This window comes from Protopterus annectens, chromosome 11.part0, assembly GCF_019279795.1.
Source record: "Protopterus annectens isolate FY-2018-M chromosome 11.part0, PAN1.0, whole genome shotgun sequence".
In the NCBI taxonomy this organism is placed as follows: domain Eukaryota; kingdom Metazoa; phylum Chordata; order Ceratodontiformes; family Protopteridae; genus Protopterus; species Protopterus annectens.
The window spans coordinates 1,483,102,268-1,483,126,279 of record NC_056745.1 but is presented as its reverse complement, the minus strand read 5'-3'; the positions used below and the strand labels follow the sequence as shown (position 1 = coordinate 1,483,126,279).

The window sequence follows — 24,012 nt, the reverse complement described above, 5'->3', positions numbered from 1 at the left end:
TTTTCCAAGAAAGAAATTTCAAATCACAGGTTGCTGCCGGTTCGAAGGGGGAGGAGGTTAAGGCACGTAATACCACATCGAGATCCCACGGAGGAGCAGGATGAGAAATCGGAGGTCGTAAAAGCGCAGCACCTTTTATGAAGGTTTTACACAATCTGTTTCTCAAAGGTGGGTTTATAGATTCATGAAAATTGGAAATAGCTGCCAATTGGACCTTGATGGTAGAGACTGAAGAACCTTGATTGAATAGGGAAGTTAGAAATTTCAGGACTTCTGACACCGGGACAGTGATGGGATCTAAACCCCGGAGTTGAGTCCAAATAGCAAATCTCTTCCATTTGCTAGTATACAATTTCCTAGTGGTAGACTTGTGGGCAGAGGATAAGATACGTATGACTTCTGGGTCTAAAGTATGATTTCTGACTATAGTCAGAAGAGGAGGAGCCAAGCTGTTAACTTCAAAGAATGAAGGGACCGATGGAGTTGTCCCGACTGATGAATTAATAGGTCCGGGATCTGATCCAGGAACCATGGACTGTCCAGAGCATACTTCCGAAGATAGGGAAACCATACCTGACTAGGCCAGTAAGGGGCAACTAGAATTTTGCTCCCTGAGTGAGTCACCTTTTGGATCACTCTGGGAAGGAGGGGAACCGGAGGGAAGGCGTAAAGCAAGCCGGTGGGCCAAGGATGGGCTAGGGCGTCCCTGGGAATCTCCCCCGGAGCTGGAGTGAGAGAAGAATTTTCTGCACTTCGCGTTCAGCGGGGTTGCGAAAAGGTCGCAACAAGGAGTTCCCCATCTGCTGAAGATCTGAGTTGCCACTGCATCGTACAGAGACCACTCGTGAGGAGAGAGAATAGTTCTGCTTAGTCTGTCGGCTATCACGCTGGATTTCCCAGGGATATGATTCGCTACCAGAAAATGTCTGGTCGCCACTGCCCATTCCCAAACTCTCATGGCCTCTCTGCAAAGGGGGTAGAATCTGGTCCCTCCCCGTTTGTTCAGATACCAGACTACAGACATGTTGTCGGACTGAATGGCGATTACGCCCTGAGAGAGGTAATCGTGGAGGGCTTGTAGAGATAGAAGCACCGCCCTCATTTCTAGAATGTTGATGTGAAGGAGACTCTCGTCGGGATGCCAATTGCCTTGGACTGACCTGCCCAGGTAATGCCCCCCCCCCCCCGTCTGGGAGGCGTCCGTCGTCAATGTGGCCGTAGGAGGAGGTGGAACAAAGGGTCATCCCTGATCCAGATTGGAGGACACCAGCCGAGGTCCCGTTTGCAGGTTTCCATGATCCGTATGAGGTGACAGAGGGAGATCCTGAAAAGACCACTGGGTCGATAGGAGCCACTGGAGAATTCTCATATGCAATCTTGCTAAGGGGACTAGGAGAACAGTGGCCGACATGGAGCCTAATAGCTGCAGGACCATCCTGGCTGGGGCTTTGGATTTGAGAAGCAAGGCTCGGACTTGAGCCTGTATAGTCTGTATCCTTTCTGTAGGAAGATATACCCGCATTTGGTTTGAGTCTATCTCTACTCAGATGAACCTTATGCGCGGAGATGGCAGCAATACAGACTTTGGCCAATTGAAGGCGATTCCAAGGGAAGTGCCTAGTGATATGGTGGCTGCTAGGTTCTGCAATAGTAGACGCCTGGAGGTGGCAGTCAGGAGCCAGTCGTCCAGATACGGAAACACCTGGAATCCTTGACTCCTCAGATGAGCAGTCACGACCGCCAAACATTTGGTGAACACCCTTGGGGCTGTGGTGAGACCAAAGGGCAGTGCGCAGAACTGAAAATGACAGTCTCCTAGGCTGAAGCGCAAATGTCTCCTGGACGCCTGATCTATCAGGATGTGATAATAGGCATCCTTGAGATCTATGGAGCACATCCAAACACCTTTCTCCAGCAGTGGGAGAATGGATTGTAAGGTGACCATTCGGTACTTGGACTTCTTGACTGAACGATTTAGGTTGCTGAGATCCAAAATGGGCCTCAAGTCCCCGGTCTTTTTTGGCACCAAAAAGAATCTTAAGTCCCTAATCCAATCTGGTCTGTGGGGACCGGTTGGATGACTCCTTTTTGAAGCAGCTTTGAGATTTCGAAGGCTGCGATTTCCCGTTGACTGGGTGGCGGGTCCAGGATTTTCCTGGACGGCGGAGGGTGTGAAAAGGGGATGGCGTAACCTCCGGCGATGATTCGAAGCACCCATCGGTCCTGAGTGATACCCTCCCAGGCTTTTAGGTGCCTCAAAAAACGACCCCCGACTGGCTCCGGAGCTGCACAGTCGGGCAATCCTTCAGGGATTGTGGAAGGCTGAAGAGCCATGAAAGGACTCGCGGTCTTCAGTGTTGCGGGGGCCTCTGCCGCCTCTGGGACGGCGTCTTCCAGAAAAATTTCCCCCTCCTCTGCCTCTAGAAGGGGGATCGTCCTGCTGCAAGGGATAAGACTTCTGTGATTTACAGAACAACATTTTCCCTCCTCTTTTAGCCTTGGGGTAAGGCCGAAAGGGAGTGGAAAACCGTGCCCCTACGGCAGTCAAAGTCTTACTTTCTTGCTCACAGCGGGTCAATGTGTCCTTTACCTTGGGTCCAAACAAAGAGGACCCATCAAAGGGAGCGTCGGCAAAGGAAGACTTAAAGGCTTCCGCAAAATGACACAGGCGGAGCCAGGCTTTCCTCTGTAGAGCAACACCCGCACTGCCGCTCTACTCGCCCCCTCGGCTGCATATGAAATGAGCCTCATGGACGAGTTTGATATCTATGACAGAGTAGCCAACTGAGAGCCAACCGTCTGGGCCAGCTGCTCAGGTAGGTTACCCAAGAGGGCATCTGAAAGCTCCTTGATCAGATCCCTCTGAAATCTAGTGAAGTGCGTCAAATAGTTCAGGGACCTTAAAGTAAAGGCCGCTGAACTGAGGGTGCGCCTGCATCGTCCATGCTCCTAGACTCCTTATTAGGAGGACGGACAGACGTCGAAGCCTCTGCTACATCTTGTTGGGTAACAGATGCCACCACCAGGGCATCTACAGCCACACCTTTGGTCAGAAACTCCTTCTCTGGGGGTGCTAAGAATTTATTTGGGCGAGCCGGCACCGGTTCCACAGAGTCTGGATGCTCCCACGCCCTTCGACAGATCAAATCTAGGAGCTCGAAGGGTGGAGACACCCAGGAGGCGGAGAGCTGAGCCCCGAAGGCCTTGAGGAACACAGACTAGTCAGCGGAAGGGGGTTTGGAATGCCAGCCGCCTCGTTGTTTGAGGGCTTCCAAGATGTCTGCAAAGGAGACATCTAAGGACGACTTAGGGGAACCCCTCCGCATCATCAAGATCGGTGTCCGACGTGAGAGACTCATCGGGGGAGTCGACGTGCTTCCTCTTGCACAGTCTTTTCCTTGGGGGTTCCTCCGAAGAAGCTTCAGAGGGACCTCCAGGATGGGGGAAAACCCCACTGGGGGTGACCTCAGGCCCTGGGGCTCTGCTGTCTAGCGACAGGGGGACTACAAAAGACCCAGTCTCAGTGTGTAGGGAAGGTGCCGGTGAGACCGTGGAGGTAGCCAAAGAAGATTTGGCCAAAGCACTCCTCATGGCCCTGAAGGCCGGACCGCCAGAGTCCTGGGAAGGTCCAACCCCCGGGGCCACAACAGTAGACGGTACCCCCACAGCCGACGCACAGAGAGGAAGGCTCGGAACCAAAAACATCGGTCCCGAAGCGTCCCCCCGAGGCCGACCGAGGAGGTCCGTGTACCGAACTCTGACTCGAGAGCCGGGGTTGGAGTAAGGGTCGGAGCCGACCCGAAAACCTCCATCGGCTCCACCAGCACCGGCTCAAACGGTGCCGAGGCTGTTGGAGGAAGAACCAGAACTACAGGGTGGGCCATCGGCTCCGAAGCCGAATGGGCTGGAGCCGAAACCAATTTCTGGAATACAGGAGACTGAAAGAGTCTTAGGAGCACCCTGTCGATGTCCGAATCCGACATCTTGGAAGATCGGGAGGAGACCGACCGGGTCTGAACCGACTTCTCCATCGGCTCCGAAGGACTGGGGGACCAGCTCCGAATAGACTATCAGTATCGGCGCCGAGGGAGATTCCATAGCAATTTCCCTCAGTGCCGAAGAGGGCTTCGGTGCCGAAGGGGAAGAGTCTGAGCCGGCAACCCTCATCGGCTCCAAAATCAGTGGAGCCGATGAAGGTGACCCGCCTCTTGAAGCCCCAGCCATCGGCTCCGAAACCAGAGGAGTCGAGGCTGGAGGCATCGAGGCAGACCGTTCCGCCCTCGGCTCCGAAGTCTGTGGAGCCGATGGAGAAGCCTGCCTAGATTTCTTAGTGGTCGGTTCCGACGGGCTGGTCGGAGCCAACGATTTCTTTTTCTTAGCTGGAGAGGAAGAGGAAGATAAGGCCTCTTCGAAGGAGGGTTTGATAAGCCCTTTTAAGATCAATTTATTCTTCCTCTCTTTAAGGACCCTAGAGGAAAAGGCGTGACACACACTGCAAGACTCCTGAAGGTGTTTGGCGCCTAAACAGTACACGCATAAGGAGTGATAGTCAGTGATGGACATTTTGTAGTTGCATCTCGTGCATTTCTTAAATCCTGAGGGTCTATGCTCCTTAGACATAATGCCTGTAGACTACTCACTATAACAGAGAAAAACACAATGCATCTCAGCACAAAGATTTTCACAATAATAAAAAACTTTTTTTTTTTTTTTTTTTTTTTTAACGAGAGCGGAATCCCAAGAAAATTAAACAAAGACAAATACACCAAACAGAGGGCCAAGAACCCTCTAACTCAAACAGGTACTTGACCTCTCCGAAATAGAAGACTGACTAAAGAACTAGGGGAAGGCCCCTCTAACTTAAACGGAAACCTTTCCCTGTCCAGTCTCACAAATTTACCACAAAAAATCCACAAAAACACACTTATACACAACAATAGCTGTTAAAACAGCTTTTGGGTAAAGATTAAAGAATTTCCTGACAGAAAAACTTTCAGAAAAAAAGCACTTAGCTCAGCCAAGTTAGAGACCACGTCCTAGCTTGTAAGCTAGGAAACGAGATCTGGGGAAGTAGTGGTGGTGCATCCTGGGATATAGAATAGCTCAGCCAATAAGAGGCTTCGCTCTATAGCATAGCGTGCAGAGTCGGAGCCGAGGATCGGCTCCGAACCCATCAGTACAGAATGTAGGCGAGATAGGATCACAACATCTTTCATACAATGATGCTTTCTGTAATGTCTTTAAATATCAATGGTCTCACAGATAAATACAAACAAGAAAGAGTAGTGAACTATTTTAAAAAAATGTAGAGTGCAAATAGCTATGCTACAGGAGACACATTTGGAAATAACTGAACATGTGAAATTTGCTAAAGAAAACTTTTTGGGATGGTTATTCAGTGGAATACCCGAGACAAAGGAAAAACAGGAGTACTTGTATTAATTGCAAGAGGAGCTCCAATACTGATAGAAGAGGATAGAAAAATATATTTGTAGTACTAAGGGGCTATGAGCAAGGAAGGAGGATTACACTGGCATGCATTTATATTCCACTTAAAACTGCTATATGAAGCTTAAGAAAATTCTGGTAGAAATAATCAGCTTTCAGCAAGGACCATTACTAAGTTTTTGAAGAAATTTACGAAAATATTTGTCATGGAAGAGAATATACATATTCCCCAAAATACAAAAAAATGGGCTAGGCTAGACAGGGTCTACACTTCACAGGAACAAGCGCATTTAACTGAAGGTCTTGGTACACACATAATTATTTCAAATCGTATGCCAATAATAAAATAAAATCACAGGGTAATGGAATAAAAACAAGACACTGGTGCTTTCCCATCTACCTGTTGAAAAGAGGAATTTAAGAAATAGGTAGTCAAAATTATTCAGGAGCTATAAGAGAAGATAGAATTTTTTTTCTGAAAATATAGCTAAGGAGTGGGATAAAATTAAAAGGGGGCTTAAAAATAGGGTGGAAATAAAGAAAGGGAGATGCAGTTAAGCAGTAACAAGAATTATTAAGAGGGACTGACAAATGTTAAAGTATTGCAAAATAGGGGGAAGATCCCAGAAGAGGAGCAACTGTAGAATGCTAAACAGAAAACAAAGGACTACTTCAATAAAATGCATGAGTATAGAAAGACTGCTGTTCAGCAACTTTTTTTTTTTTGAATAATTCTACATCACAAAAAACTTTTAGCACAACGACTCAGACAACAGAAAGTATAAAGGGCTGTTGCCAGCCTTAGGCAACCTGTAACAAGGAAGATAACAAGAGGTCCTGTAGAAGTATCAGAAATATTTTGGAAATTCTATGAGTCTGTATAAAGCAGAGAACTATGGAAATAGAGAAGAATTACAAACAGAAATATTTAAAAAATTAAATAAGCCAAGGTTAATGGTAGACCAGGTTTATTTACGAACAGGACAGGAGGAGAGGATAAAGAAATGATGATGCATAACTAATTTACAGGAAAGTCTCCTGACTAGATGGTATTCCTGTAGAAGTTTGGAAGCTTGGAGGAAAAAAAAATGATAAAAGATCTGGAATATTTTGTTCAACAGTATTTTAAGAGGAGAATTACCAACATCCTGGAAGAAAGAGGTGGTGGCTGCCAAGAAAGCAATTACTAGAAAATGGAAATCAAAAAGTCTAAACCAACTGTACTAGAAGTAGTGAATATAGCAACAAGATAAATCAACTGGAATTGGGATCCTTAGAAAATGGAAGGAGTAAATTACATAGGAAAAACAGGAATTGTGGGAACAATACATACAGGAGAGGAATGAGGTTTAAAAGAAGGCAGGATTTGAATGAGTTATGTAATGTTCGAGTCACAATGGCTGGGTAGATCGGTGATGTAGGTTTGCAAATTATCCCACCAACTACTCAACACTCTAGCCTCCTTCAACCTCAACTCTTCAGCTCTCATCTGGTTCTTTAGCTACCTTACTAAATCGACAACAGGCAACTAAATGGGATAATAAACTCTCCACACTCCTCCCAGTCTCTGTTGGGATTCCTCAGGGTTCCATCCTTGGCCCTCTCCTTTTTATTATATTCACAAATAGTCCAAACTCTTTTGGCTTTTCTCGGTTAGGGGTCACCACAGTGGATCACCGGTCTGCTTATGATTGGTGAATTTTTATGGTGTCAAGTTGCCACCCTGGCACCCAACCTTCAGAGAAGGCCCGCGCGCGCACACACACACATTCACATATCTACCTGCATGTCTTAATGTTCAGTCGACCGCTGGGAGGACATGCAGACTCCACACAGAAGGCACTCCAGCTGAGAATCGAACCAGAGAGCCTCTTGTTGAGGCAACAACGCTGATGACGCTACTCTTATTTGCTCTGCTCCCACACCCCAAGAACTCCAAGATAAACTGCAAACGTCATTTCTAGATATTAAAAATGACCTAAATGAGCCTCATCTCATCCTAAACCCAAACCCACACAAAACAAAATGGATGATCTTCGCTAACAGGAAATCCAAAGCAAAACCACCTCTCTCCATCTACTCCACTAATGACACTAATGGAACCAGTTTATTTATTTTACATTTGTTGACCGGGCTAGTCCAGCTGGATACATGTCCATTTTCAGTGGAGGCCCGGGGAGAAGAGCTCCACAAATAAAAAATAGGCCAAAACAATGATATTAGAAATTTGTACATTACAAAACTTTATAACACATTACATATCTGGGATTTTATTTTCTGTATTCCAATAGGGAATTATTTACCTGATGAAAATAAACCCAAATGCAAGTTTGTATTAATAATGCAAATTATATCTAAGAGATACTATAGATTCTAAAGTCGCACAAAAATATCAAAAGAAAAATGCTGGTGTTAAGTGGTTAGAGTATTCAAAAGCAAAGTAAAAGGATACAATTATAATGTTCAGTTTCACAAGAGTTCTGGTCTTAAATGAAAATGGTTAGTCATTCAATTGTATACACATACTTACATGAGGAATAATCTTCAGAATAGTCAGGCACACTATTATCAGCGAGTAAACACAAGATATGCTCATAAGAGACTAGGAAATCAAGGGAGTCTAGAAAAGGGTATGGTGGTTAGTCTGGGTTATCACAGGGGCATAGAAAGTGTGATTTGAGGTAGGGGTTGAGCTTGCTTTTAAATAGGTTAACTGAAGATAGTGAGGTTAGTCCACTTGGGAGGCTGTTCCAGGTTTTACCTACTGTATTAGAGAACAGGGCGTCACCAGCTGAACTGCTGGATTTAGATATTTGTACAAGTAGTTTGTTAGAGGAGTGTAGGGTTTTGAGATTGTTACAGGGGATGACTAGGGACGCAAGTATGGGGTGTATTTTGAGGTAGATACATGATCTTGTGGGCTACTATTAGTGGATTGAAAAGTATTAGATTTGGCAATTCTAACCATCCAAGTTGATTCAGATTGATACAGTGATGAGTTCTATAGGAGGACCCAGCTGCAAATCTGGCAATATTATTATAGGAGGATGACAGTTTGCTCAGATTACTTCTGCATATTTTGGTATAGATAGGGGAGACAGAGCAGGGTAGAGTTAAGGTGGGTGTGAACAATGGTGACCCTGGCTAGAGGAGTTAGAAAGGGTTTGATCCTGTAGAGGGGAACCTAGTTTCTTATTCACTGTTTTTATGGTGTTATTAATGTGAGGCTCATAAGACAAATTATTATCTATTAGTACTCTGAGCAGTTTGGTGGTTGGCTCAGGAGATATTATAGTTCCATTTGAAGTGACAGTAAAGTTAAGTAGGGAGGTTCTGCGGGTGGGGGTGAATAGTAGCATTTTATTTTTTTCGGGTTTAAGATAAGACACCCATGTAGGAGCCAATTTTCGACTGTGCTAAAGGTCTTTTGGGTTAGTGACTGAAGTTCTGATTGAGAAGTAGCAGAGCATATGAGTGTGGAGTCATCAGCATATTGTATACAGTCAGCTTGTAGACTTACAGAATGGAGGTCATTTGTAAACATGAAGAGTAAAGGACCCAATATGGATCCTTGAGGGACACCTAGGGCAACTGGGAGGTGGGAAGATAAGGTATGCCATAGTACAGCCTGTTGCCTATTATCCAAGTATGATCGGAACCACTGTATAAAAAGGGCATTCAATAAGTTTTTGAGTGCGTCTATGAGGAGGTGGTGGTTAAACATGTCAAATGCTTTAGACAGGTCAATAAAAATTGCTGAGGATAGAGTGTCATTATTACAATTACTATTAATGTGGTCAGTGAAGGATAAGACAGCAGAGGTGGTGCTATGAAATGGTCTAAAGCCATGTTGACCGGTGGCTAGTAAATTTTCAAGTAGGTAGGTTAACAGTTGTAAATGAATGCATTTCTCCATTATTTTTGCTAAAGGAGATAGTATGGCTATGGGCCTGTAGTTGGAGAGCTCCTTGGAGTTACCATCTTTGCGCAGGGGGATATTGTGAGGCCTTCCAGATTAAGGGGATAGTTCCTTCAGAAATAGTTCTGTTAATGAGGATGGATATGGGATAGGCTATGACTTTAGCTGCTTTTTGCAAGTATTCTGCAGGTTGTAGATCTGCAGGGAGTGTGGTGTGTTTAAGTTTCTGGAGGAGGTTACAGATGAGGGATGTGGGCACTGGCTGAAAATGAAATAGAGGAGGATTATTGGTAGAGGTTGTGGTAGAGCATGAGGTGCTAGGGGACAGCTGGTTGGCTATGGATTGGATTGTTTCAGTGAAAAATGTGTTAAATGAGTTGGCTATTTGAATGGGATTGTTGTGAACAGAGCCAGAGGGAGTAGGAGTGCATGATGCCTAACCAGAATTTTAGAGGATTATTTTGGTTGGTTTGTTGAAGCTGGCAGTAATACTTTATCGGACAATATGGCTTTTTTTGTTTCATATCTTAGCCGTCTGAATTGTAAGTGATCGGAGGGGCTTTTTGTTGAATGCCATTTGGCCCACAGTTTATTTCTTTGGAGGATTTTTTTTGTTTGGTAGTTTTGATGAGCCATGGTGCTGGTTTAGTTCTTATTCTAACTTTGTGTAATGGGCCATGGCAATCTAGAATGGAAAGGAATTTTGAATTAAAGTATTTAACTGCATCATCTAATGGGAGGTGTTTCAGGGGTGACCAGTCACAGGCGCTTAGTTCAGTTTGAAAGTAAGCAGGGTTAAAGTTTTTGTTAGTACGAATAGTTCTGTAGATGGGTGAGTTTGGAAATTCGGTCTTGCATCTGATTAGATAGGTAAGCAAGTGGTCACTTGTGTCCTCTGGGAGGGTGCCTGTTTTGTAGTTTTGTTGGGGAGTACTAGTGAGTATCCAGTCAAGGGTACTTGTTTTGTTAATTTATTAGTTCGGGTAGGGGATGTTATAGTTTGGGTAAAACCATATAGGTTGATGTGAGCAGAAGGCTGCTCAGATATACAGAGTATGCTGCTCAGATATACAGTTTACGAAACAAAACTACCTGGTGTCACAACAACCTAACATTCAGTAAACACATATCACTCACAATTAAGAAAGTTCACAAACTTTGTGCTCTATATAGGGCCAGGCCTTACTCAAAATGCCAGACAGCCAGATCTCACTTCCTATCTACTCTTCTCTACTGTTCTTAACTTTTCACTAACCTACGCAAGTCTGATTTACATCTACTCGATTCCTGCTATAACAAAATAGCAAAATGTGCTGCTAATATACCCAACAGGACCCATCATTGCATTGCTCTTCAAAAATTACACTGGCTTGAATTTCCCTTCTGTTATTGCTCAGCTCACCACTGCCCACTATTATCCACAAACCTGAAAACTGCCCCGCACTCTCCAACCTAATACAAGTAAATACCAACCCCAGGACCCTTAGATCCAATGACTACTCCATTATCCACAAACCTGAAAACTGCCCTGCACTCTCCAACCTAATACAAGTAAATACCAACCCCAGGACCCTTAGATCCAATGACTACTCCATTATCCACAAACCTGAAAACTGCCCGCACTCTCCAACCTAATACAAGTAAATACCAACCCCAGGACCCTTAGATCCAATGACTACTCCATTATCCACAAACCTGAAAACTGCCCCGCACTCTCCAACCTAATACAAGTAAATACCAACCCCAGGACCCTTAGATCCAATGACTACTCCATTATCCACAAACCTGAAACTGCCCCGCACTCTCCAACCTAATACAAGTAAATACCAACCCCAGGACCCTTAGATCCAATGACTACTCCATTATCCACAAACCTGAAAACTGCCCCGCACTCTCCAACCTAATACAAGTAAATACCAACCCCAGGACCCTTAGATCCAATGACTACTCCATTATCCACAAACCTGAAAACTGCCCCGCACTCTCCAACCTAATACAAGTAAATACCAACCCCAGGACCCTTAGATCCAATGACTACTCCATTATCCACAAACCTGAAAACTGCCCCACTCTCCAACCTAATACAAGTAAATACCAACCCCAGGACCCTTAGATCCAATGACTACTCCATTATCCACAAACCTGAAACTGCCCCGCACTCTCCAACCTAATACAAGTAAATACCAACCCCAGGACCCTTAGATCCAATGACTACTCCATTATCAACAAACCTGAAAACTGCCCTGCACTCTCCAACCTAATACAAGTAAATACCAACCCCAGGACCCTTAGATCTGAAAACTTATATTCAAGGTTACAAAGTCCCATAATTACTTCGGTGACCCTCTCTTCTCCTTCAAAGTAGCCAAACAGTGGAACCTATTACCCCAACATACCTTAAACACAGATCATCACAGCTTCAAAAAACTCTTAAAGGAATACCTTACTCAACAATGGCTATGTGCTCCTGTAACACTCCTGGCTAGTTTCATATGCCTTCGATCAAATGTTTTCTATTCTGCTATCTCCTTGTCTTACTTCTACCAAATGAAAATATGATTGTTTTTAGTTGTATATCTAAGGAGTTTCATTATTACTGTCTGTAGTAAGGCTTAAGAAATGTAATGTTTTTTGTTTCACATTCCTCTTTTTGTAAATTGTGATTGTTGGCAACTGTCAAATTTTGTATATTGTTTTTAAGTCTTTTAAAAATTTTTGTAATCTTATTGTACTACTGTTATAGAGCTCATCTCCCCGGGTCTCCACTGAAAATGGATTACTTGCCCAGATGGACTCTACCTGGTTAACAAATGTAAAATAAATAAATGTCAATATGGTTTGTGAAGTAAAATGCTTGCAACTAGGATTGTGTCAATATGGTTTGTTTTCATATGATTATTAAATTCTCACTTATGACATAGGGAAAGATGTTTCTTGTTTAATAAAAAAAAAGCAGCATTCATTACCCATTTCTGAATTTCTCTACTTTTTTTGTGGTCTGCAGAAGAAAACGGGTAGTTCTAGATATTCCAAACGAGTGAAATGAGGTATAAAGGAGGGGCTGATTGAGGCTCACTTTGTCTCTAATGAGCATTTTAAATGATTCCTTGAAATTCAGCACCTGTAATTCAGGTACCTTTTTCAATAATGTAAACGGCAACAAGCAGAGCTGTCATCCAGGACAGGTATTGCCAGGGGTAAACGTTTTCAGCTAAAATATGAGTCAGTCAACTTTGCCAGCAGAAAATAAGGGATATCCCTTCTTGATGGACTCAAATGAAAGACCGCTCTGAAGAACTGTTTCACAAGCAATTAGCCAAGGGAGGATGAAGGAGGTATATTGAAATGGCTGCCAAATATACTGAGAGAGGAAGTAGGACAGATCTACTGCAAACAGATCAGACACATATACTAGTGGTAGCCTTGCTAATTGACAGCTCTTACTGAATAATTCTCCATTTTACAAGGCAAGATTTGCTTGTTTGGTTTCTTGGGTTCCTTTACAGTTTTAATGCTCCCACTGAGCATTAGAAATCCTGCCCACACACAGTTTCAAAAAAGCATTAAGTGAATCCCTACTAAAATCACAGCTCTGTACATGCCAAAGCACTAATTAACTCATTTATTGTGCTTTCTCTTCACTTTTCCTCACTCTCTTACTCCCTTCTAAACTTCCCGTCTAAACTCTACAACTTACTCCTCTGCTTCCTCCCCTGCACTTCCCCCTCACTGTTTCTCACCCTGCGATTTCTTTCATCCAACCACCTTCGATTGCTACTAGCTTCTTCTCTTCCTACTGAAGGAACAATTACATTTCCACCACAAACCGCACAAGGTATTGAAGGGTTTCCACCACAAACCGCACAAGGTATTGAAGGGCTTCCACCACAAACCGCACAAGGTATTGAAGGGCTTCCACCACAAACCGCACAAGGTATTGAAGGGTTTCCACCACAAACCGCACAAGGTATTGTGTCAAACTTGTACTTAAAAACTCATGTTTAAAATGTAACTACTGCTGTCTGTAATTTGGATTCTGTATGTACAAGGGGTTTTTCCCCTGCACTGAAAATGGGCTCTTGCTCAGTTTAACATACCTGGTAAAAAATGTCAAAATAAATCATAACTCCTTTTTTCATCGATTCAGAGCCATGCATCTACCTTTTTTGAAATTCATGCCCGAATATAGTCCTCCTCTCAAACAATCCATCTCTTGGCTAATGAAATGTCTTCTTGCCTTCTTCCTGTCTCTACCAAATCTGCTTTACTGCACATGTGATTGACCCAGCATAATCTGTTCTTGACCATCTCTGCAACTGGGGTTACTCTGGCTTTTATTACATCCTCATTTCTTCATCTGTCCCACAGTGTGCATCTAACTATCCATCTCAGACACTTCATGTCCATCACCTCAAGCTTCCTCAACTGCATTGCCTTCACTGTCCAAGTTTCTGCACCATAGAGAAGCACTGGTCACACCAGTGTTTTGTACACCTTACTTTTCAGCTTCTTTGGCATTTTTGTCACATGTCCACTGACATTCTGTTCAGGCTGGCTGCAGGGCCCGATTCCAGCTCCGACATTCTCATTTCCTCTCAACCAGCTCTCCTAGGCTCAAGCTTTTGACCTTTTCCATTACTTGCCCTTTTTTCTCAATTTAAGTTTCTTCTGATCTCTCCCATTTTTTTTGCCATAACTGTCTTGCCTGCAGTCAGTTTCATACCATGAGCCTTTGGTTATGCATTCCCCCCATCATTTTAAGCTCATGACTAGGCAATGTGTATTTAAGAGAAATGAATGGCAGATCATCAAGTCTAAGCACTATGTGTACGCACAAAGTACAGTTGTGTGCACTTACCATAAATGTAGATGTTAGAGTGTAGTCACTGCGGCAGTCATCACACTTGGGTTATCTGCCTGCAGGTAGCCCTCAGCCGGCCTGAATACCAGAGTCTTCAGATTTCTGTGCCGGATGCTGTCGCTTCTTCCATGACATCAGGTAGTCAGGGGTATAAAACATTTAATGGCGATGGCGTTGGCTGCATCAGTTTTTCTTGCCTCAGATGTCAGGTGCCCCCACAATAGGAAGCAATTATATGGTATGGAACACCCCCAGCAAAAAGCAAATACACATGATATAATGTATACCAAACAAACAGGATAGGTAAAAGACAAGAGAAGTCAGGGGGCTGGAGCGAGGGTAACCAGGGCTGCAACAGTGAATACACTCGAACATCTACATTTATGGTAAGTGTACACAACTGTACTATGTTCATGTTTCACTGTTGCAGTCATCACATTTGGGTTGATTCCCAAAGCTGAGGAAGGGTGGAGGTAGTTAGAACATTAGGGCTACCAATCGGGCCCTGTAAGGCTGCTGTGGCAAATCCAGCTCTTGATTTAGAAAAAATAGGCAAGTGGTAATGCTTGGTGAAAGTATGTACAGAGCTCCAGGTTGCAGCTTCCAGGATGTCCCTGGTAGGGGCTCCTCAGAAATGCAGTAGAGATAGATGCAGCCCTGGTGGAATGTGTTCTTATCCCCTGTGGGGTAGGTTTTCCACGGTGCTTGTAGCAGAAATGGATGCAATGCGCTATCCATTTGGAAATGGTTTGCTTTGAAATGGCCTTCCCCTCTGCCCCTGCAGCAAAGCTGAACAGCAGCTGGTCAGATTGAGACTCTTAGCCCTGTCCAAACAGAATCCAAGCTGTGCATGTCCAGGGAATGCAGTATCCTTTCTCCTTTTCTCTGGGGATTAGGGAAAAGTAGGCAAATGAATGGACTGGTTCAGAGCCACACTAGACACCACCTTGGGCATAAAAGGATGGATTTGTCCAGAGGGAAACCTTGTCCGCATGAAAGATAATGAAGGGTTCCACTGGCACAAGGCCCTGCAGTTCAGACACTCTTCTTGCAGAAGTGATGGCTAGAAGTAAGGCTGTTTTCCAAGAAAGGAATTTCAACTCTGCTGTAGCAGCTGGTTCAAAGGGGGGGGGGGGTACGTTTTTCAAACACAAAGTTAAGGTCCCAAACTGAAGTGGGGGCTCTCCTGGGGGGGGGGGTCTTAAATTTTTGGCCCCTCTAAGAAATTGTTTTAGCAGTGGATGAGAGAAGAGGGGTGGCTCAATATTATAATGAGCTGATATGGCTGAGGCATGAATCTTAATTGGAGAAAGATAGGCCCTTGTGGAGCATTTCTGTTAAATAATCTAGAATATGAGGTAAGCTGGGCACTGTTGTGCTCATTCCCCTGACACTGGCTCTAGGAACAGTATCTTTTCTACTTTTCTGAATAGGATTTTCTAGTACTAGGCCTCCTTGCCTCAAGAATGACATCCAGCACCGGATTACTGAGTTGCTAGAGGTGAGCTCATGGGATTAGCCTGGCTGCAAGGTTCAGGGTTTGAAGCAGAGGGTGAAGAATTTGGCCCGCCTGCTGGGACAGCAGGGAAGGGGTCTGAGGCAGGTGCCATGCACTGTCAGACTGCGCAAAAGGGGGTACATCAGTGCTGGCATGGCCAGTACGGTGCAATCAGTATTGTCCTTGGCTTGTCCTGTTTGATCTTTAGAAGGGCCTTCGAGAGGAGAGACGGGGGGGGGGGGGGAGGCATAAACAGAGGCCTTCCCAGGTAAAGGACAGGGCATCCACTTTCCAAGCTTGACTGTGGGGAGTTCTGATGCAGTATTTGTTCAATTGGTAGTTGAGGGGAGGCAAACAGGTCTACCTCTAGTGTCCACCATTTGTTCCTCAAGAGCTTGAATATTTTGGGTTCCAGTTTCCATTCGTGTGGATCCATGAGATTTCTGCTAAAGTCATCTGCCAGTGAATTTAGTTTGCCCTGCAGGAACTGAGTTTGTAGGTTTACTTGGTTGCTCAAGGCTGTGTTCCACAGAGCCATGGCTAGTCTGCAGAGTGAGTAGGAATGGGTTCCCCCCCGTTTATGTACCACACAACTGTGGTGTTGTCTGTCTTTACCAATAGTGGTCCTGGAAGAATAAGATCTTTGAAGGCTGTCCGAACATTCTGTACAGCTAATATTTCTTTTTGATTGATATGTGGGTGCATCTGTATTGGGTTCCATTTGCCCTGAATGCACTGCCCTGTCATGTGAGCCCCCCATGCATAGACTGACGAGTCTGTTTGGGTGGCAGGGGGTAGAGGGAAAGGGAGTCCCTTGTTGTGGTAGCAAGCCTCTGCCCATCAAAGGAACTCTGCCCTTAGGCAAGGAATGATAGGAATCACGGTGTTCAGGTCCTGAGAATGCTGACACCATACACTTTTTAGATACCACTGAAGTTTCCTCATATGGAATTATCACAATGCAAGAGGCCATGAACCCCAGGGCTTGCAGGAGTTTCCTTGCAGATAGCTGGGTTTATGGCCAGTAGGCTGAAGTAGGTTGTCAAACTTGTTTCTCTGGAGTGAGGAATGCCATCTGGGAAGCTGTGATCAATTTTGCTCCCAGGAATACAATCTGTTGGCAGGGTAATAGGTGTGATTTCTTCTCGTTGATGGTGTATCCCAGTGAAATTAGAAGTCTCTTTACAAATGCCAGGTGCTGTAATAGATGGTAGCCCTATATCCAGTGCTGCTGGATTCTTTCCGGTTCCTCTCTCCCTTGATGTCTCCGTGTAGTGCTCTTTTTTGGGGGGGTAGAGACTCTCCTGGGTGAGCCCAGATAGTCAAAGACCTGCCTAATTGTCTCCAGCTACTTTTGGATTAACCATGCATGAGGGGTACTTTTTTGTGCATGTTTGGCACTTTCCAAGACAAAGTGCTTAAATGTAAATCCTTATGGCCTCTGGGGCCTGCAGCTATGAAGGCTTTTCAGACCTGGAGTCATGTCTGAGACAGTAATGTTTGGTGTACGTATTCGCCAAAGACCAAATGATCATGAAGCACTACACAGAGACAGAGGGAGAGAAGAACCTGAAGGATGCAGCACTGGATAGGCCTAACATCATTACTGATCACAGTGCTTCCCAGCACCCTGGCTCGATGCCTACTCCGTAAAACTCCAAACGAAGCTAAGAAACAAGTACAAATGGTAGCGGCTTCCCTAGTGTACCATGCTTTAACCACAGCATTTTCCAGGTTGTTAGCCAGTGGAGAGGGAAAAAAAAATGCAGTTCATGATCACCCACTTAGAAATCGTTTATTTGCAAATGTGAACACTTTCTTCCCTGGAGCAAAGGAAATAAACAGCTAAACTCGCGTATCCATTTCAGGTAAACACAAGGCATATATGCATATCCAAGGCATGAAGGGCTCTTTCCCTGGTAAAGAAAAAAGAAAAGACTGATTTAGGAATAAATCACTTTTAGGACTAAACAGTTTTTTTACAAAAGGGACATGGAATACTTGTGAAAGACCAGACATCTTTCCCTACACAAAAGCCTAAACCTCATTACCACAATAAACAGAACATGCTGGAGGGACAGGTTCCTAACAAAGAGACTTCCCATACTCTGCAACAAACATCCCATTCACATCAAGCAGAGCACTTCACTGGCCCTTCTTTAAGAGGGATTTTGACGAATGGATTGGGAATAGGAATTTCACCCCAGGGATCACTTCAGTGGCCTTGCTTGACAGGGGCACTGGGAACCAACTTTGGGCGGCATGACACCAGGGAATCTTCTTAGGCTAGGCTTATATAGGCTCCAGGGCCGCTAGCCTAGTACACACCTATGAACCTGATGCTTCAGGAATACTTTAAGATATTGACTGTCGCCAGAAAGAAAGTTCCAAGATCTTCAACACTGCCAAGTCAGTCAGCTTAACTGGTGAACAGGAAGGCCCATCAGTAAGACTTACTGGTCCTACAAAATGGACAGTTTTAAAAGGAGGAAGGAGACTAACGGAGAAAAGCTGCAAGCTGCATCACTTTGCTTAGCGCAGGGGTTAACGGTGAACAAATTGTATTTGAAAAAGCAAGATAAGACATTCTGAGCTGCACCCTTGTAAAATAATGAGGTAGGTCCAGTCTGCTTAGGGCCTGCATAGTCTCATGGTGACTAACTTCACAAGTCCACCTGCTGCAAGGCAAGAGCTTATACTGTATAGTAAACTACAATTTTGACATGCTTCATTGTCCCAGAAGTCCCAGAGGTGGAAGTCTTCATCAGTCTCTTCTTGCAAGTCAGAAGAGGAAGCGGCATTCTCAACGTCACCTCTTTTCTTACCTCCTACTTTTTCAGCCTTTTTCTATTCTTTAGGCATTAGAAATTTTTGATAAATCCACTTTACACTATATGCTATGTTCCTCATTCATCATCTTACAGAACACACATTCCATGAAACATCTAGTGACAGCAGTTTCTGCAGTAATTTAAGTACAGAAGGTTGGCAAAGGTGTGCCTCACCAATATTAGAACATCCCAAAAATGTTAGTTACACAATAATAAATACTTGTTTTAAATGTCACCTTTAGAGTATTAAGTTCTTCACAAACATTTGACTCAGCTGTATATTCATGTTTTGCATACATGGAGGCATCTTTTAAAGGAAGAGAAAATGTATTTCTTTGAATGAAAGTAGATTAGCTGCATGACTCAGCATTTTTCTATATCTGAATATGTTTTACCATGCACCTCTGGTGATGAAACAGAAGCGTCAACCGATAATTTTTGTTGGACCACTTGCTGCTTGAACAGAACTGCCAGGTTACAGGTCTTTCACTGTCACTTGTACATCTCATTTTATTTTACATAATTATAAATGAATATGTATAGCAAACTGTACACACCATTATGCTTTCCAAATCCATTCTTATAGTCATCCCATGGTCTGCGAAAACTCAAGCTATCGTTTCCATTATGCCTCTGAATGAGGGTCCAGCCTCCATCTTCACGCATGTCACAGTAGACCTAAAATTAAATATTAAATACAGTTTACAATCTTTGGATGGGAATGTACAATATGATAAAATCCTAACCCATATCTGGTAGAATCCAAAGGCAGATGCTTCATTTAAAATGTACAAATGAAAGGCTGACAAATGTAGTCAAGTAAATTAAAAAAAACAAACAAAACAAAAACATCCAGCAACACTTAACTGATATCTGCACAAATTCATCTAAATGACATCATTGCCAAACGGCACAATAAATGCAAGAAAACTGCGGTAGTGGTGTCGCCTCAGTTAGACGTTGCCCGTTCGATTCTCAGTTAGAGCGTCTTGTGTGGCGACATGCGGGAACGGGCGCTCCTTCATTGAAGGTTGTGCATTAGGCCCGGCAAGCCAGCACGTAAAACTCTACTGCCAATCATTAGCGGACCGGAGTTCTGCTGTGGCAACCCCTAACCGGGAAAAGCCGAAAGACACAAACAAACATTAGCTGCACAATAATGGAGTAATAAATGCGGCTCCATGCTATGATACCGGACTAATACGTGTGGCTCCATGTTATGGTAATTGAGTAATAAGTGTGGCTCCATGTTATGATAACCGAGTAATAAGTGTGGCTCCAGGTTATGATAACAGAGTAATAAGTGTGGCTCCAGGTTACACACGACATTCCAGAAAACTCAAGTGATAGCAAAAATGGTAATCTTTGTCCATCCAGCTACGAAGCCAGATTTACCCATGAAGAGTTACAGAAAGTACAGTTGTGTGCACTTACCATAAATGTAGATGTTAGAGTGTATTCACTGTTGCAGTCATTACATTTGGGTAATCTGCTGGCAGGTTGCCCTCAGTCTGCCTGAATAACAAAGACTTGGGTCCTGCATCGGTTGCTGTCTCCTCTTCCATGACGTCAGGTCGTCAGGGGTATAAAACATGCAGCTGACGCAATTTTGATCAGTCTTTCTTGCCGCGCGGTGCCCGAAGCAGAAGCAGTTCACAAGTGCCGGTCGGCCGAGTCCTGAAATTTTCGTATTCAAGTTTCAGAACCGAAGTCTTCAAACTAAAGCTAAGTACCTCGTTGGGGAAACTTTTTCTTGCTCCTTACCGATGTCAGTAAAAGTTAATTATATTACTTGTGGGAAGCAAATACCTCAAGGATTTTCATTTGTACTGTATTCCTTGTATAGGCCCGGATCACAATGTGCCTTGCTGTCGGTTTTGTGCTAAATTTAACCAATGCACTATTAAGCGTCTGTATATTTTTGCTTCTAAATATTTTGGTTCAGGATTTAACTACCCTGAAATGTCGGTTAGCAATCAGACTACAGAGTTCACAAAAAACACAAGGAAAAAGACTGAGACAGACAGTCGAGGTTCAAAACTGACGAAGCTTCTCCTAAGCCAGTCACAGGTTTGCCGGTACTCATGAGGTGCTTTCGCAGCCCGATACCCACTACTTTTGAGTCGCAGGTATCTACAGAGACCCATTCGGAGTCTGGTATGCTGCGCGAGTCGCAAAGTATTGAATCCACAGATGTCTCTCCCTTGGATGGGTCCGGAGCCGCTGAGCAGGCACCGGCTTCCGAGGGTGTTTTCAGGCCTCAACATTTTTACATTAAACCGACGCCAGCAACTAAAACAAGGTCAAAAACAACTATGTCTAAAAAACTGACGCATGAGCCATGTGCTCAGGCCCCTATGCCTAAAAAACAGATTATCAAAATGGCTGAGGATTTAAATTACCTTGATCAGGGGTTCCCAACCACCCCCCCCCCCGCTGCTAAGAGGCACGACACTGATTATGAATCTTCAGATCAGGTTTCCATTTCTTCTGATTCCTCTTCTGATCATGAATTTTCTATTCCACCCTATGAGGATTCTGATGCAGAGGAATCCATCCCATCTGCATCTCCTCCTGAGAATTACTCTTTTGGAGAGACTTTGCATACGTTAAGGGAACATTTTCACTGGAAGAGTCGGGACTTTTCTGAATCAAAAAAAGAGGCTTAGAGATTTCCTTCTTCCTCAGCATTGGCCTTTGGCAATACTTCCTGTATTAGACATTGCTGATGATGTGTTCTCGGAATACAGCATGGCTCCAGATTCCCTGCCTCCGGCTCCTAGTAAGCCAGACAGTTATTACAGGGTTCCAGACTCCCACAAATTTCTTTTCAAAAATCCTACTGCTGATCCTGAGACTATTTCTCAGGGTCCCAAGGGTGTTAAGGCTTCTACAGCCAAAAATCCTACCCCTTCTGATAGATTCCAGGGCACTGGATAGATGGGGCAAGAAGGTTTATACGTCTGCAACCTTGGCAATCAGGGCTTTAAACTGCCAGTTTCATATGCTTAAATATCAACAGCATGTTATGGGCTTACAGAAAATGTTGATTTCTGATTGTGTGGAAAATAAAGAGTTACAGGATTTATTGCATTCAGCAGAACAGGTTGGAAAGCATACTTTGCAATGTGGTTTTGATTCCTTGGAGGCCTCTTGTAGGGCTGCCGTTACTGGATCGGATTAGAAGGCATGCCTGACTCAAGGAGCAAAATCTGCCTGATCATGTTGAAACTAAATTGTTGGATGCCCCTTTGCAGCATGATACTCTGTTTGGTAATAAGGCAGAAGAGGTTTTAAAGAAAATGGAAGACAAACCTAAATCTATGCAAACTGTAAAAAAATTCTTGCATGTGCAGCCACCCAGGTTCAGTAGACACTAGCCTACTAAAAACTGGTCCAACAGAGCCACTCAGGGCAAACCCAGGTGCTCAAAAGATTCCAGATATCAATCACAGGGTTATTACAGGTCAAAGCAATGGGGTGCCTCCACCTCCAAGTCTGGAGGAAAAGCACAACCCTACAGTAAGCAGTCTCAATGACTTTCCTCTACCATCTCCAAGTACTTGTCTTTTGGCAGCCCCCTTGGGGGGAAACTAGCACTTCATGCTCAAAATTTGCAGTCAGTTACCTAGGATAAGTGGGTATTAAACATAGTATCCCAGGGGTACAGATTTCATTTCCATACTTTGCCAATTCCAAACGGATGGCCGGATCTTCCACAAAGCTGCCACAAAATGCTGAAGGTTTGTGGATCCAGTTTCCATTCGTGCGGTCCATAAGATTTCTGCTTGGGTCGTCTGCCAGAGTATTTTGCTTTCCTGGCAGGAATTGAGCTTGAAGATGTATTTGTAAGTCAAAGCTGTGTTCCATAATGCCATGGCTAGTCTGCAAAGGGGGTAGGAATGTGTATCCCCCTGCTTATGCACCACATAATTGTGGTGTTGTCCATCTATCAGTAGTTGTCCTGGATGAAGTAAGTCCTTGAAGGCTGTCAGAGCATTCTGAACAGCTAGTATTTCTTTCTGGTTGATATGCAGATGCATTGGGTTTAGGCTCCATTTGTGCACTTCTCTGCCAAGTGAGCCCCTTTCATGCATATAGTCTGATGCGTCTGTTAGGGTTTTGGTGGCAGGGGTAGAGTGAATGGCAGTCCCTTGTTTTGGTGGCAGGCCTCTGCCCACCAAAGGAATTCTATCTGTAAACAAGGTATGATAGGAATCATTGCTTCTAGATCCTGAGAATGTTGACACCATAAGCTTTTTAGATACCATTGTAGTTTCCTCATATGCAGTCTTGCATATGGAATTAGGAGAATGCAGGAGGCCATGAACCCCAGGGCTTGCAGTATTTTCCTTGCATAGCTGGGTCTTTGTGGCCACTAGTTTGAAGTAGGTTGTCAAATGAGCTTGTTTCTCTGGTGTGAGGAAAGCCATCTGGGAAGTTGTGTTCAAGCTTGCTCCCAGGAATACAATTTGTTGGCAGGGTACCAGATGTGATTTATTTTCTTTTATGGTGTACCCCAGAGAAGTTAGCAATTTTTGTACAAATGCCAGTTGATTCAAAAGTATGTCCTGCCTGAATTAGACAATCGTCCAGGTATGGATATATATGGATATTTCTTTGCCTGCAAAATGCAATGACTGGAGCTAGTCACTTTGGGAATACCCTGGGCGCAGTAGATAAGCCAAAGGGCAGTGCAGAGAACTGATACTGCATGTAGCCTACTTTGAAGCGTAGGTATCTTCTGCAAGATTCCCTTATTGGGATGTGCAGGTAGGCTTCCTTTAAATCCAGTGTTGCCAACCAGGCATCCTTGCCTAGCATAGGAAGCAGCTGGTGAAGAGTTAGCATCTTGAATGTTGGGATCACCAAAAATGTGTTTAGGATAGAGAGGTCCAGGATAGGACACCAGCAGTTGTCTTTTCTGGGAACCAGGAAAGGTCTTGAGTAGAAACCTTGTCCCCTTTCCTCTTCTGGAACAGGTCGAATAGCCCTGATGCTTAAGAGAATTTGCTTTTGAGCCTCTGCCCACTGATTTGGGGGTAGATCTGGACAATCGTTTGGGGTTGTTAAGGAATGAAAGTGGAATCTGTTTCCTTGGGAAACTATATTTAAAACCTATTTGTCCTGGGTAATGAGTTCCCAATTTTTTGCCTGCAGGACAATCTTGCCCCCTAAAGGAACAGTTAGTTTAACATGGCTTGGAAGGTTTAAAATTAAGTCATTGAGACAGTTTACTATAGCAGGAGTCTTACCACTCCCTGCTTTGGAAGTGGGAGCCCCCCACTTAGTCCTGCGAGTACCTTGGGACTGAAGCCTGGGTGTTCTGCTGGTTCTGGGTTTGGACTGAAGGCCTGGAAGAGGCAGGAAAAAAAAATAATATTTGGAGGGCCAATGCCTACTAAATCTGGGAGGCTGTACTTGCAGAAAAATCTAACAGTTTGCATAGATTTAG

At 44.2% G+C, this 24,012-nt stretch overlaps 1 protein-coding gene across 1 annotated transcript in view; it reads right to left on the bottom strand.

The window, feature by feature from the left end:
* The window catches only part of LOC122815927 (angiopoietin-related protein 5-like), a 597,255-nt gene that overhangs the window by 270,856 nt on the left and 302,387 nt on the right, over nt 1-24,012 (bottom strand). The window contains exon 5 of the mRNA XM_044088792.1: nt 19,115-19,235. Coding sequence (XP_043944727.1) covers nt 19,115-19,235 — 121 coding nt within the window. The remainder of the gene's footprint in view (nt 1-19,114; nt 19,236-24,012) is intronic.